The following is a 12,864-nucleotide window of genomic DNA, read 5'->3' as shown; positions in this document are numbered from 1 at the left end:
AATATATTTCCGCATTGGTCGAACGAATACCTTTGCATAATTCATTTTTTGGGGCAGGTTAACAGCTTGGCTTAAAAAAAGGCTAGCAACTAAAGCGCTTTCTCTGCGTCTTTCATTGCTCGTTTTGCCACTGCAATTTACTTTACCTTTGCAGAAGTGCCCTGCATTTGCTTAAATTCATAGCCATTTACAGTCAACCCTCGATTTAAGAATTCCCTCACCACGTGAACAGTGCCCCTGGGACGAGACACCTCCCATTGTTTCCCCCCTTGTTTTATGAGTGCTTTATTCCTGGATAGTGAATGCATCTTTCAGGGACCCCACACACTTTTTCACCTTGACTTATGAACAGTGCCGGATCGACAACGGTCACCCAGCATAGACATCTTGCACCCCCAATAAGAAAGGTCATTGACTTATTCACCATGACGTATGATCCATCTTCCTGGGGCACGAACGGACAAGCAGTCATTACATTAGAGCTGAGCTTTGAAATGAACGCAGAGAGAGAGAGAGAGAGAGAGAGTAATACAGTAGTTCGAGGACAGGAACAAGCCAAGCATTATATTACAAATGTCTCTCCTGAGAAGCACTGCCACAGGAGAGCACTACTGCAAAGTATTTTTCAAACAAACGTAATGCTATGGCACAACATGTTTTCCACTGCCTGAGCACTCTCATTCAAAACCTCAATTTATTAACCTCTTCAGACTTGTTAACCGCAAATTTTTCTAGAAACGTTAACAGTTCATAAAAGGAGGATTGACTGACACTTCTCAAGAAACGAGTCTAGACGCAGAGGCCTCAGGTTTCCGGTGTGAACCTTCGTAGACACTCCTCTTTACGCCAACTGATGATGATGATTTGGATTCCTGGCGCATCATCATGCATCATAATGCGCCATTTCGCCAACTGATGATGTCTTCAGAAGCAAAGGTGACACATCAATCCGATGCTTGTCAAAGAGGAGCTTCTGGTTCCCTTGTGCCAGTTTGATGTGATTGCCTGAGAGAGCACACACTTTTAAAAGATATTCCCAAACCCGTGCAGCGAAGTCCGATGTATGATTGAGTTTAGTCAGCTGTTTTTGGCTGTACACCACATCGAGAGGTAGAACGGCATCTTGCCCATACACCAGGTAGAAGGAAGAGTACCGCGTTGTGTCTCGATATCCAGTGTTGTAGCAAACGACAACGTAAGAGAACATCCAGCCATTTCTCTCCAGCAGCTGTTAGCAGTCGGATGATCTGCTTGATGGTTTTATTGGCTCTTTCAACCAGTACATTCACTGCAGGGTTATACATTGTAGTTGCTGAATGGCAGATGCCCCGATGCTCCAGATATCTTTCAGTTGACTTTGCCATCATCTGTGTGCCATGGTCTGTCATGATGGACGAAGGATACCCATGTTAAGGACGAGGCTGGACTTAGTGGTGGACTGTACTGTAGAGGCTGCAATGTTGCTTACTGGCTTTGCCTCAACACATTTTGTGAGGTAGTCGATGGCTACGATAACTTACGTGTACCTCCATGAAGACAGGAAGGACCGATTATATTGTGTTCTCCTGTGTGAAATGCAGTATTGACTTTGACCTGTTGCAATAAACCATAAGGAGCTCTCGCAGTCTTCATTCACTGGCACAGGTCACATCCCTCGAAGTAGCACTTGATATGATAATACGTATACTATTTGGCCATTAGTACCTCTCGGATATTCTTCCAAAGGTTCTCCGGATACCCATGTGTCAACTGAATTTCCCCGAGTTATACTCATCAAATAACTTGAGGTGTGGTTGTCTCGGGGCAAGTACGGAAGGAAACATCTGTGCATAAGGTTGTATTCTCTCATGCGCAACACTCCTTCAAAGATGACAAAACGGTTCCTTATTCGCTTGTACTGCTTCTTCATTCCAGATCTCATCTCCAGAATGTCTATGATTTGTTTGCAAAATGTGTCCCTTTGCTGCTCAACCGACATGTTGACCAGATCCACCTGAAGTGTTTGACAAGAACATCCAGGATATCTTTCATAGACTTCTTTGAAAGGTGCAGTCCCCGATAGGCAATTCGGACCTGTATGGGATGCTCCAGACTTGCAATAGACATAATGCTTCAAGACATTTAGCTGTCCACTGCAAGGACGGTCCTTCTTGTGCGCCCACGTTTGACAAAACAACTGCCATTACGAAACACAGATCATCAAGACAATTTGTTATGTGTCAAACATCATGTGTGAGATCACTGAAGCCCACACCACTCTTGCACTTGGAGATCACTGCATGAGTTCGACGTGAATTTCCTTGACAAATTTGTAAACTGATCTGATTTCAAACTGAACGTATTTACAACATTGTACATGTACTAAAGAGATGTATGACAATTAAAACAATAGACATAGCTGTGCTACAGGCTTCAGTTTTTCAACATGCACAACCTCTTGTACAGCTACCCGACCTAATGTCATAGTTTTCTAATTTTGCTCTCCCTTGGTCCCGTTACAAATACTAATAATACTAATAAGACACTAATACTAATAAGACACTAAGACTAATAATAAAACATTAATAAGACAAACAGAACTAAGACACTACTAAGACTTAGACAACTAAGATGCTAATAAGACTAACTGGACTAATAAGGAACTAATAAGACTTAATAATAGACTTCATAATGCATACTCTTCATAGTTTCCATATGTTGCTTGGAGGACTAGAGCGGCAAGATGAAACACAGTACTTGAGTCTGCTTCGATGGTGCCCTGAAAAATATCAACGCGTAGAAACATCTAATTAATTAATACCCCTTTAATAAATACATAAAACAACCTTCAATGCGACAATGAAACATGTTGCTAAATGCCTTCTGAGGTGCACTCACTTTGCCAACAAGAGACTTGCACTGTAGATAAAATGCTTCAACAGTTGCACTGTCTTTCAATAGTGATATGCTCTCGACGTAGTACCTGAAACGGGGCGGGGAGACGTTAGCATCGTAACCCTGTTGAGCTCTTTTTCGCCTAACTCACTTGACGAGGAAATGAAGGACCAGCAAACCCTGAGTGGTCTTCCTGGGGAGATCATGTTCCAGGACTCTTTTGTCCAACTGTAACCAATGATAGTGGCCCCTGCGACACAAAAATAAGTCAATTTCTCCAAGGATCAATCGTAAATGGCACAAGCAACCCAAGACGCAAGAAAAGCTGTAAAATATATATGTAGCCCCTCAAGTTTTTTTACTCAAGTGTTTATTTCTTTTTGAAATTGGGTAAAACAAATTCAGCCTTACACTAGAAGCTGTAAAACACAACAAAATCTGATGGCATGTGTCATGCGAAAGAGCACACCTTTGTGTGTGGTGGGAAAGAAAAAAAGTGAAAAGATATGATATAGCAAGAAGCAGCGCATAGTGTGAAGTATTTAATGTTTATTTGTGCCTGTATAAGTGGTCAAGTTTGTGCGCAAGTGAATTTGGTGCTTGAATTTTTCTGGGACTTGGTTTTACCTGAAGGTCAAAGTGATGCAAATCAGGAGGTAAAAACGTGTATTACCAGATTTAATCTTAATCTGTAAGGCCCTGTATATTTGAAATAGTGTGTATGCCAACTGCAAGCATCATCTGTCTACCAGCTATCCTGCCATCATACCAAATGCCATAAAACGCACTACAGTAATGCTGCAATATTTTTGCCCCACTGCCTTTTACATGCCACACTGGAAGTAAGGTTACCACAGTCATTTTCAACAAGATTTATTGTCCTCCTCAAAGACAGAAGAAGGGCAAGCACTGCTGTATGCTTTCTATTTTAAAGTCTAGTAAAGTGGAGTTTTTAATGTGTACAAGCTTCAGACATGTGGCTCTATGATGCATATGATACACATTCCACTTTAAAGTGCACGTTTCATATTTCATAAATGAGATGAGAATATGGCAATCAATGAGACAGTACATTAACCTGTGGTGGTACCTGCAATGTGGGACTCCTACCTACTCAATTCAACTGCATGCTTTTTTTTTTTCAAATTTTTCCCTCACAAACATGACAGCTTTTTGCACCACAGAAAAGGAAAGCAGATTGAAATGATCTGCTAATGACATAAGGTCAAAGGCTTAGATGTGTGCCATTTTGTACATAGAATGCCCAAAGTCTGTTTCCCGGTCGAAATTACGTGACAGCACCATACTGTGATGAGACACTTGCCTATGAATCTGTTCCTTCAGAATGACTGGAGGACACACCTCACAATAGGCTATCATTAGAAAAGTGCTGTAAGTGTAACTGTTGATCCACTTCTGTTGTTTACAAATAAACTGGAAATACCACTAGTAATTATTGCTTCAAGCAATGCAATGCTTACGTTTCATCTAAGTAGGCCAACCCAAAATACTCTTTCTCCCTGAGGCAAAAATGAGATGCAACAATGTCCAGCAGGTCACAGGCATACAACTTTGGCTGAAAGAGACAAAGTCCATGTCAAGATTTGCACAATTTGTCAGTAAATGCAAATGCTAATTATGATTACAGTGCAATCCCGTTAATTCGAATTTCCGGACAATTCGAACTGGTGCTCGCATCCCGTCAAGGCCACGTGTATTTCTACAGGAAAAAGTGCCCCGTAATTCGAACACATTAAAGGGGCACTAAAATGCAAAACCAAGTTCACTTCAAATTACGTTACACGCTATGTTAATTTCGTACTTGTTATTATAATTCATAACTTTGATTCCGTTACGAAGCTACAATCAAAATTATACTGGACTCTTTCTTGCTTCGACCTAAGCAGAGAACGCCGTTTCAGTTCGTGCATCTGTGTTTTTAGTCCATGCTGCACGTGCCACGCTATGCAGCAGTCCCGATGAAAAACATGGTGCACATTGGGAAGCGGGCTGGCGTCGCTGTCCGAAGGACGTGAAGATAAATGTTGACAGTGGAACATGCGTGAGAACTGTTGTTGGCTACAATTCAGTGAATTGGTATTGGAAAATGCAGCAGTGCGCGTCATGCCGCTCATTATGGAACCCTACGATCGGACCCGTTCTACATCTACACACCCACAATAGGCATGCGCACGCTTCTCCTGTTGTCTCATTGGATGCCGCCAATCTTTGCCTCCTGGGGATCCCATTCGTTGCCGCCGAAGACGGCTCTGTTTTCATTGCGTTTTTCTTCTAAATGGAAGCATTGTGTGAACTAATTTTGTTTGAACTATACCAATTCAAGCACGGACTTTCATTTGAGAGCAGGTTGTTTTGCATTTTAGTGCCCCTTTAATGTACGCAACGGCTTATTCGAACGAGATTGTCCGGACGCGCCCGACTTTCGACAACGCGCTTGCGCGGAAGCGCCCGACCGCGGGCAGGGTGGCGCGTCAGGCTGGCGTGTCAGAGCCGCGCCATGCCGCTTTTTCGTAGTCGGCAAACCAAGTAATCCTAGCTGCTTTTAGAGGATCAAGACGTTTCCTGGTAAGCTAAGTTCGTTCAGTGCAGAAATAACTTGATGCGTCGAGAAAAATAATCGGAACGCGTCTACTGAACAGCGGGAAGCACCGTGCTCAACCTTGTCGAATAGGCACGTTCCGATTAGTCATCTCGACGCACCAGGTTATCTCTACACGAACGAACTCTCTAGTGAACGAACTTAGCCGTCTGACCTTTCCTGTTGGCTACGCAGTCAACAAAAAGGCTCGCGTTCGCGGAGCTCGCGATTGGGTTGGGCTCAACATCGTTAACGATGTCCATTGAGTCGCGGCTGAAGAAACGAATGCAACTGCGAGTAATAGATTTTCTACCCTGAACTTTTGCGGTGCGCTCGCACCTTCTGTGGTGCAATCGTACAGTTTCCTTTTTTTTTGGGGGGGGGGGGGGGGTAGCAGAATTCGCTTGCGCGAATTCAACCTCCCCTTGTTATTTTACCAACCACCAACCAACCAACCCTGAGATGTTGATGTTTACCTGTGCATACATATTTTCGAATTAGCCTCATATTTCCGGCGTCTGATTAAATGATCTGATCTGATTTCCGGCATCGCGTGACCGCGTGCGAAGCGGTGCGGCAAGGCCTAGGGAGCAGTTCCCTTTAGTTAGAACTCCGCTTTATTCGAACAAATCCTAGGTCCCCTACGAGTTCGAATTAATGGGATTGCACCGCACAAACAACAACAAGTCTCTACGACAAAACAGGGCAACGGAACGTGTTACCATGGAAGTATGACCAGATTTCATTATGATGTTAGTTGTGGCACCGAGGTATTAGCTTGAATTGTCGTGCATCCATGTTACCCTTACGGTCGAATTCTCAAACAAGTGGTCCGGTATCCGCACAAGCGACTTTATCAGGAGATGTATTTGCGGAAATGAGAATGCAAAAGTCCGGGAAAGTAAAATGCAACACCAATTACTTGTCTCCTCGCATTTCCCGAGTCTCTTTTGATTGGCCACATCACATTGGACGTGGGTCACGTTTGGGAGTAAGTGCATTTCTTCACACATAGTTTTATAAGTAATTTCCTACAAGTACACGAACAGCAACTTCTAACGGCGACGCAGGGCAACATTAAGATTCGATAATGCAACCACAAAACATGGGTAAATAACCCATTACACAGGGGCAGTGACACTGGAAACGAAGGAGATATAGTATTTGGGCTAATGGACCTCCACAATAAAGTATCATCGGTTTCAATTTTCAGATGATGGAGAACAGACCCCGAATAGGTCATATTACGTCTACACTACATGCCTTGCCATCCATGACCTTTTCAATACAGTCGGCAGCAGACACACACGCCTCGGTCCTATACTTATATCATTTATGTTTTTTTTATCAGACTTGCTTTTTCGTCATCGACTGAGACATGCAAATAGTGAATGAAGGAAGCAAAATACAAGGGCTCACCTGAATTAGTATGTCGAGTCGGCGTTCATCCAGGAGCACTACTTGACTCCTCCTCCCCTCGTTCATCTGATAATTAAAGAGAAGTAAAGAGCTAAATGAGCTGGTTCAAAAGCACTGCACTGGCGCGTCAACACCAAATAGCCAGCTTCAGCAGGTGCGTCTGCTACACGATATAGAATTGGTTTCAAAGCAAAGCATCAACACAAGCAACAAAGGCCATGTAAGAGTTGTACTTTTCAGAAACCTCTCGAATATTGTGCATTTCCAACTCAGTGCAATAGCCACCTGACAGAGACTCGGGGAAGGCACGTTGGACAAGGGGACACTTGACGCCTCGGGGGTCTTCGCGACCAGATGCTCGCTGGCAATAAATCAGTAGAGTGAGTCAAGGAAGATGCGCTGTCCAAAGTTGCATGGTGCACGGGTTGACAGCTTGGTCCGTTACCCATAAATACCGAGTAGTGGGCGGACAATTACGAGGTGCCTGGTTCGGTCTAAATTCAAACTGGCCAACCATGAGTTGGAGACGTTTGAACCGAGCTTCTGGGATTGGTGTCTGCCGGCGGGGGGTTGTGTCTCAAATGTCACCCTTCTAAGCGGAGCACACACGAAAATCCGTGTGTGGAAGCCGCAACGACTTGATGAAGACGAGGCGAAAGCCCCGTGACTTCAGTCGTTACAGTACTGTCTTGTATATAGTTATGTAAATAACTATGTAAATAAAGCCCAGTTATTGTTCGAGAATACCGCCTGTCGGACGTCTCTTGGGAATATCTTCGATCTGTGAGCACATCAACGGACCACCTTCCAGCAACAACGGAAGAAACTTTACTGGCCACATATGCACAGCAGAGACCGACGGGAACAGGATATCTGCAGTCGCAAATGTCCCCTGGTTATTGACAGCTATACAGTCATATACCATCCGTGATCGCTATAGCTCTAAAATGGTCATGCGGTTGGAGAACGAGACTTCTTCTATGATGACTTTAATGCGCGTTCAAAACATTATGAAAAAAAAGTTCATTCGGACAAGTAATAATGTAGGGATTCATCAGCAGAAACCCTGTTATGAAACAGGTGCAGCAGAAGACCAACAACAACTACTGGTGATGATTGGATGGTGGCTTCATCGCCAGGGGCGATACATGAGAAGCAGAGGTTACTCGTATTTCTGAGGGCACAAGAACAGAGAGATGCTTTTATTTGATCGTAGCAGTCGCAACACCACGCAGAAGCTGTGGTTGCTGTCGACCTCACTAGATGGAAGTCCCTCCAATATTTGTGCCTCGAGCACAGAGTTTCAATCAGCGCTAAACTATTTGTTTTATCAGATCGCCTTACGTTCGGATTCAGACAAAGATTCGGCTTCAGCTCCAAGACGACGCAAAGGTTCTTTGTAGACAAAATCACGAGAAAAAAAGTGCTGACCCTCCCAACCTTTCCAGTGACCTATACAGTCTGCTAAACCTCGAGTGCATGTACGTTTACGCAGTTTCGTAGCAGCAAAAACTTTGTTACGGTATTCACCCTGCTGCAACAATCTCGAAGCGTGACATGTGCTTCGGTCTCACACTTCACAATGTAGAAAATATCGTTTTTTTACTGAAACAAATTGGAAGCCGAAAATTCTTAACATTATTTTCAGACATCTCATAACATTGTTGACAAAAGTTTTGTCCTGTACTTTATCTCCGATAATCCTGTACTGTTTCTGCTCGATACTTCAATCACCATTTTTATGCTATTTGCCCAACTAGTGGTGAGCAGCCAAAACTAAGCGGTAGGATATAAGACAAAAGCTATTCAACTCAGAGAGAAACAGCACTGCTATGTCATTATATATTAAGAACACACCAATAATAAAATATTAAAACGCATGGAGTACCTCGAGTATTCCATGCTTCCAAGCCAATAAGAGTGTACTTTTGCAAAGTCTTGAGCAATACAGGAAGTGCACCTTCCTTGAACTCTAATGCCGAGAGAAGGAACGGAAAATCCCAGAGACGCAACACTTCTGCAGTGAGAGCGTACGTTGTTTTGTAATGTTGTAGTTGATGAGAAACATATAGAAGGACAAACAACAAGCCTCTCACAACACCCATTTGCATACTGTACGTCAACTGAGTGATGGCAGTTGAAGTTGATTGCAACCAGAGGGTGTTGGGTGCGAAATCCATTGCAGGCGCCTTTTCTTCAACAGCGATCATTCAGTCGTATATGTTGCATCAAGCTACAATTGATTGGTGGATGACTATGGAGCACCTGAGAACCGCCGTATTTGGATCTCAATCTGAAGTGATTCGTGACCGAAGGTTGGACGGTGCGGTACTGCACACGCAGTAGCTATGCAAAACTATCAATACTGCCGATAGTCGTATGAGAAGTTGAGAACCGAACTATCGATTCTTACTATCGATAGTTGGCTATCTGAAAACTATCGAGGAGCAGATAAAAATAGAAAAAGAAAATGCCTCACTCGTACAAATTTTACAATACAACTCAGATGAGCTTCTCATGCTGCTCAAATCAACCGAAAGCTCATGTGATACCTGGACTGAACTGACTGGCATTACGGTCTCACGAGCGCGTACGACTTTATGATGAGCATCTTTCGCTGCTTGCAGTGCATCATTTATACACTGCAGCTAAACGCAAAGAACTTGTGTCGCATGTCATCCTATTTTCGTTTTCACCGTGCCCGTGCGAATATGAAGATAGGAACGAAAGCATCGATAGTGAGAACCATCTAGGTATGGATAGTAAAGAAAAAAAGAACAGCGCTATCGATAGTTTTTCGACACGTACTATGGATAGTTTGGAAAAACTATCGACAGTATCGATGTGTTGATAGCTTTGCATCACTAACACACAGTTAATAGAGGGTGTTTCCTGACAGTTGATAACGTCGCCGCGAGGTCATCGTAAACACCGGAACCAATGGCGGCGTTCATGACTCAGAATCTTATCCGCGGACTTTGTGCAGTATGGTACTTCGGAAGCCAGCCACGTTATCAAGGGTCTACTCATGAGAGCTTGTTTGAGACAGGAACATTTCCGGCTTTGCTCAGTGAAAAGAGGAATCTTCGTCGCGAGGGTAACAAACTTTACGGGAATTATTAACGTAGAAGCCGCAACTTTAATATACAGGGTGTCGAAGAAATTCGTGTCACTGAATTATAATAATAATAAAAGGAAAAAAAAACTACACCGCCTAGAATCATGCGGTCGACGGCATTTGTTCTTGCTAGGTTTTTGCCACCTCCCGATGTCTATCATGTAACATAAGTTTAATTATGTCAATGTTTCCGAAATGAACTTTGAAATTTGCCAAGTAAATGTCACTTTCTTGCCCTACAAATATGTTTAATTTACTCAAATTAGTGATTAAAAATGAAGGGATAGTAGATAAAGTTAAAGTTCCTGAAATTGGGAGAGGGGTAGCATGATCCCAGCGAAAGCCGGACGCGATAAGCCGTGCCTGTGTTATCTCTTTCTGCGATGCCGGTGTGGGCTGGGTTTCCAACCTCCTTTCCTCGGGCTGACAACGATTGCGCTGAAAAAATTCATCGCGCGCTATCCTCTGGGAGGTCCGTAGAGCATGAAGTTCGGCTACTAGTTCTACTACGGCTACTACTACTAGTTCGGCTACCAGAAGAAGAACAGTCTCTGTTCGAAATATCGGCGGCTTCTGTCCTGAGGCAACTCCTTCCTGCTACTTTTTCCGATGGATAGCAGCTCCTGAATATCCCTGTCAATTATCATTAATTTGAGTAAATTGGACACCATTTGTGGGGCAAAAAAGTGACTTTTACTTGGCAAGTTTCCGATTTCAGTTCGCAAAAATTTCCATATTTGAGTTAAAATCACGTTACACGACATTCACATCAGGAGGTGGCAAAAACCTAGTAAAAACAAATGCCGTCGACCGCATGATTCTAGGGGGTGTAGTTTTTTATAATAATTCGGTGACAAGTTTTCTGGGACACCCTGTATAAGTTACATTGTTACAAGAACAAAAGCGACAACTGATTACTTATTCCCCGTTTATACTGACATGGTGTCCACCCAATTGCCTTAAAATTTACATTTCCAGGTTTTCACCGACTGTTTGGAGCAAATTCCCTGACCAAAACAAAAGGGAACTTGACGATTTCAGAAATTGCATGGATGGCCCACCAGAGAGCGCCGTGTTGCGAAAGCCCCGCTGCACCTTGGGATTTAGTTTTCATGAGTCAGAGAGAAGAAGAGCGCAACCGGTTTCAGTTTTCTCTCTCCTTCACCTCCCGCACCTTCGAGCAACAGGCAGACGAGCACGAATGTAAACTATTTCCCACGACGCATTGCGCGATGGGCGTGACTTGAGCGACGGAGGGCCCCCGTGCGGAGCACAAGGGCAATATCTGAAATCGCCTAAAAACGGATCATTTACTATTGAGAAGTACTGAGGCCACCCTACTTTTCAGCCTCTGAGCGGCAGCGTTCCTGCTGCGTGGCCGCTCAACCACTGATCTGCATTCAGGATTTGCTGTGCATCGTAACTGCACTTGCCTGCGATTTCCCCTCACTTCAGCTGCTTTTTGGCAAACTCCCCATCATTCGCCTGACTTTTCCAGTCGCATCAAAATTCCCTGACAATTTGCGGTTTTCCGGGTTTGAAGACACCATGATTCAATACCCGAAATTACGCAACACACACACACACAAAAAGAGGAAAGAAAAACAACTCTGTCCCAAGTTATATAGGATAAATCCGAATGCTTGCATCGATGCGAACATGTTTTTCGAATTTTACAGCAATGTGGGTAATAGACACACAGAAAATCGGCTCCACGAATACTGAAACTGATCCAGCTCCGACATCACCGCTGGCGACTCCACCAGCGAGGCAGCACGGGAGAAATCACGTGCTTACAACTACCAATGGGAATGACCTCTGCTCTCGTATGTATGGTTCAAGGGTTTATGTATCGCCAACTACGACATGTAGAAGAAGTCCTCCATCCAATCAATATGTCGTACAGTGCGTGCATGATGTTTGTTTTGTTTGTTTCAGTTTATTTAGATTAGTTTACATTTATACTGCTTAGTGACCTGCAATGGGGACCAACCCCCCGTTGTACATGTACTGCACCACATGCATATCAAAGTGTCTCAACCCCGTTTAAACTCCAGAAGATTCCTGGGAACTCTTTCAAGTGCAGACTAGGGTGCAGAACAATGCTATCAACGCATTATCACAAATACATTGCAGAAACATCATATATAGATAATTTTAAATTCAGCCTGATGGCCTCAGCTTTAGGAAGCAATACATGAAATTGATAAATTTCACCTGAGGTTCGAAGAGGCTGAGCCGCGAACCGATAGACTGCCATTTGCGCATCGCAGTTTCACCGCAAAATTAAGCTTCTATCTTCAACCACGACACACTCGGGGAAAAACAGGGTGCGGAGAACTTTTGCGCAGGCGGCCAAGAAGTGCGGTGCGCGGCTCCGACATCCGGCGGAAGGGAAGGCGTCCGCTTCCGAACTCGCGCGGCACTTTTGACGCGCGCACGCTCTCGAAAGCAAAAAGAAGAAAAAAGAAATGAAGACACGGAAGGGGTGAAATAATGAAGATGGTAAACGCCACATGAGCGCGCGTGCGCGTGACAACTGCCTTGCCTGGGCGTGTGCTCAGAAAAGGAGACAGTGGAAGAGAGCCCGCAGCTGTTGCGTGGATTTCGCTTCAATCCAGGTGGGTCCATTCGTCTCTTCGCGGGGGCGTCTGACAATTCACTATTTTATGGTTCGTATGATTTAGCGATAAGGATAATTCGCGGTCTTTTGTCGCCAGACGGCATAAGGGATATACCGTATATGAGCAAAGTGAAGTTGCTCGCAAAAATAACCACGTCTTACGACGAGCTTCCGAGCGAAGCCTTTCCACACGAAATTCTCGGACTGAAATCGCACGGCAGTTTTAAAGTG

General features: G+C 44.1%; 2 protein-coding genes across 8 annotated transcripts in view; one reads left to right on the top strand and one right to left on the bottom strand.

Annotated features, from left to right (window-relative positions):
* LOC135388367 (FERM domain-containing protein 4B-like) overlaps nucleotides 1-12,864 on the bottom strand; it is a 78,649-nt gene that overhangs the window by 40,930 nt on the left and 24,855 nt on the right. For 4 of the 5 annotated variants that reach the window (XM_064617890.1, XM_064617891.1, XM_064617887.1 and 1 more), the window contains exons 2-6: nucleotides 6,893-6,958; nucleotides 4,356-4,450; nucleotides 3,026-3,124; nucleotides 2,878-2,962; nucleotides 2,679-2,758 (exon numbers count right to left, since the gene is read on the bottom strand). In XM_064617890.1, the coding sequence (XP_064473960.1) occupies nucleotides 2,679-2,758; nucleotides 2,878-2,962; nucleotides 3,026-3,124; nucleotides 4,356-4,450; nucleotides 6,893-6,958 (425 nt within the window). Of the gene's footprint in view, nucleotides 1-2,678; nucleotides 2,759-2,877; nucleotides 2,963-3,025; nucleotides 3,125-4,355; nucleotides 4,451-6,892; nucleotides 6,959-12,227; nucleotides 12,433-12,864 lie in introns of those variants that run through there. The other variant, XM_064617888.1, reaches the window with a different exon arrangement.
* LOC135388372 (uncharacterized) overlaps nucleotides 12,420-12,864 on the top strand; it is a 123,166-nt gene continuing 122,721 nt past the window's right edge. For 2 of the 3 annotated variants that reach the window (XR_010421339.1, XM_064617899.1), the window contains exon 1: nucleotides 12,420-12,631. Coding sequence is in view for 1 of the 3 variants with exons in the window: in XM_064617899.1 (XP_064473969.1) it covers nucleotides 12,527-12,631 (105 nt within the window). In the remaining 2 variants the exon portion in view is untranslated. The remainder of the gene's footprint in view (nucleotides 12,632-12,864) is intronic. The other variant, XR_010421338.1, reaches the window with a different exon arrangement.

The sequence above is a fragment of the Ornithodoros turicata genome, chromosome 3 (assembly GCF_037126465.1).
Source record: "Ornithodoros turicata isolate Travis chromosome 3, ASM3712646v1, whole genome shotgun sequence".
Classification (NCBI taxonomy): Eukaryota; Metazoa; Arthropoda; class Arachnida; order Ixodida; family Argasidae; genus Ornithodoros; species Ornithodoros turicata.
The sequence above is the reverse complement of the archived record's forward strand: the minus strand, read 5'-3'. Positions and strand labels throughout refer to the sequence as shown.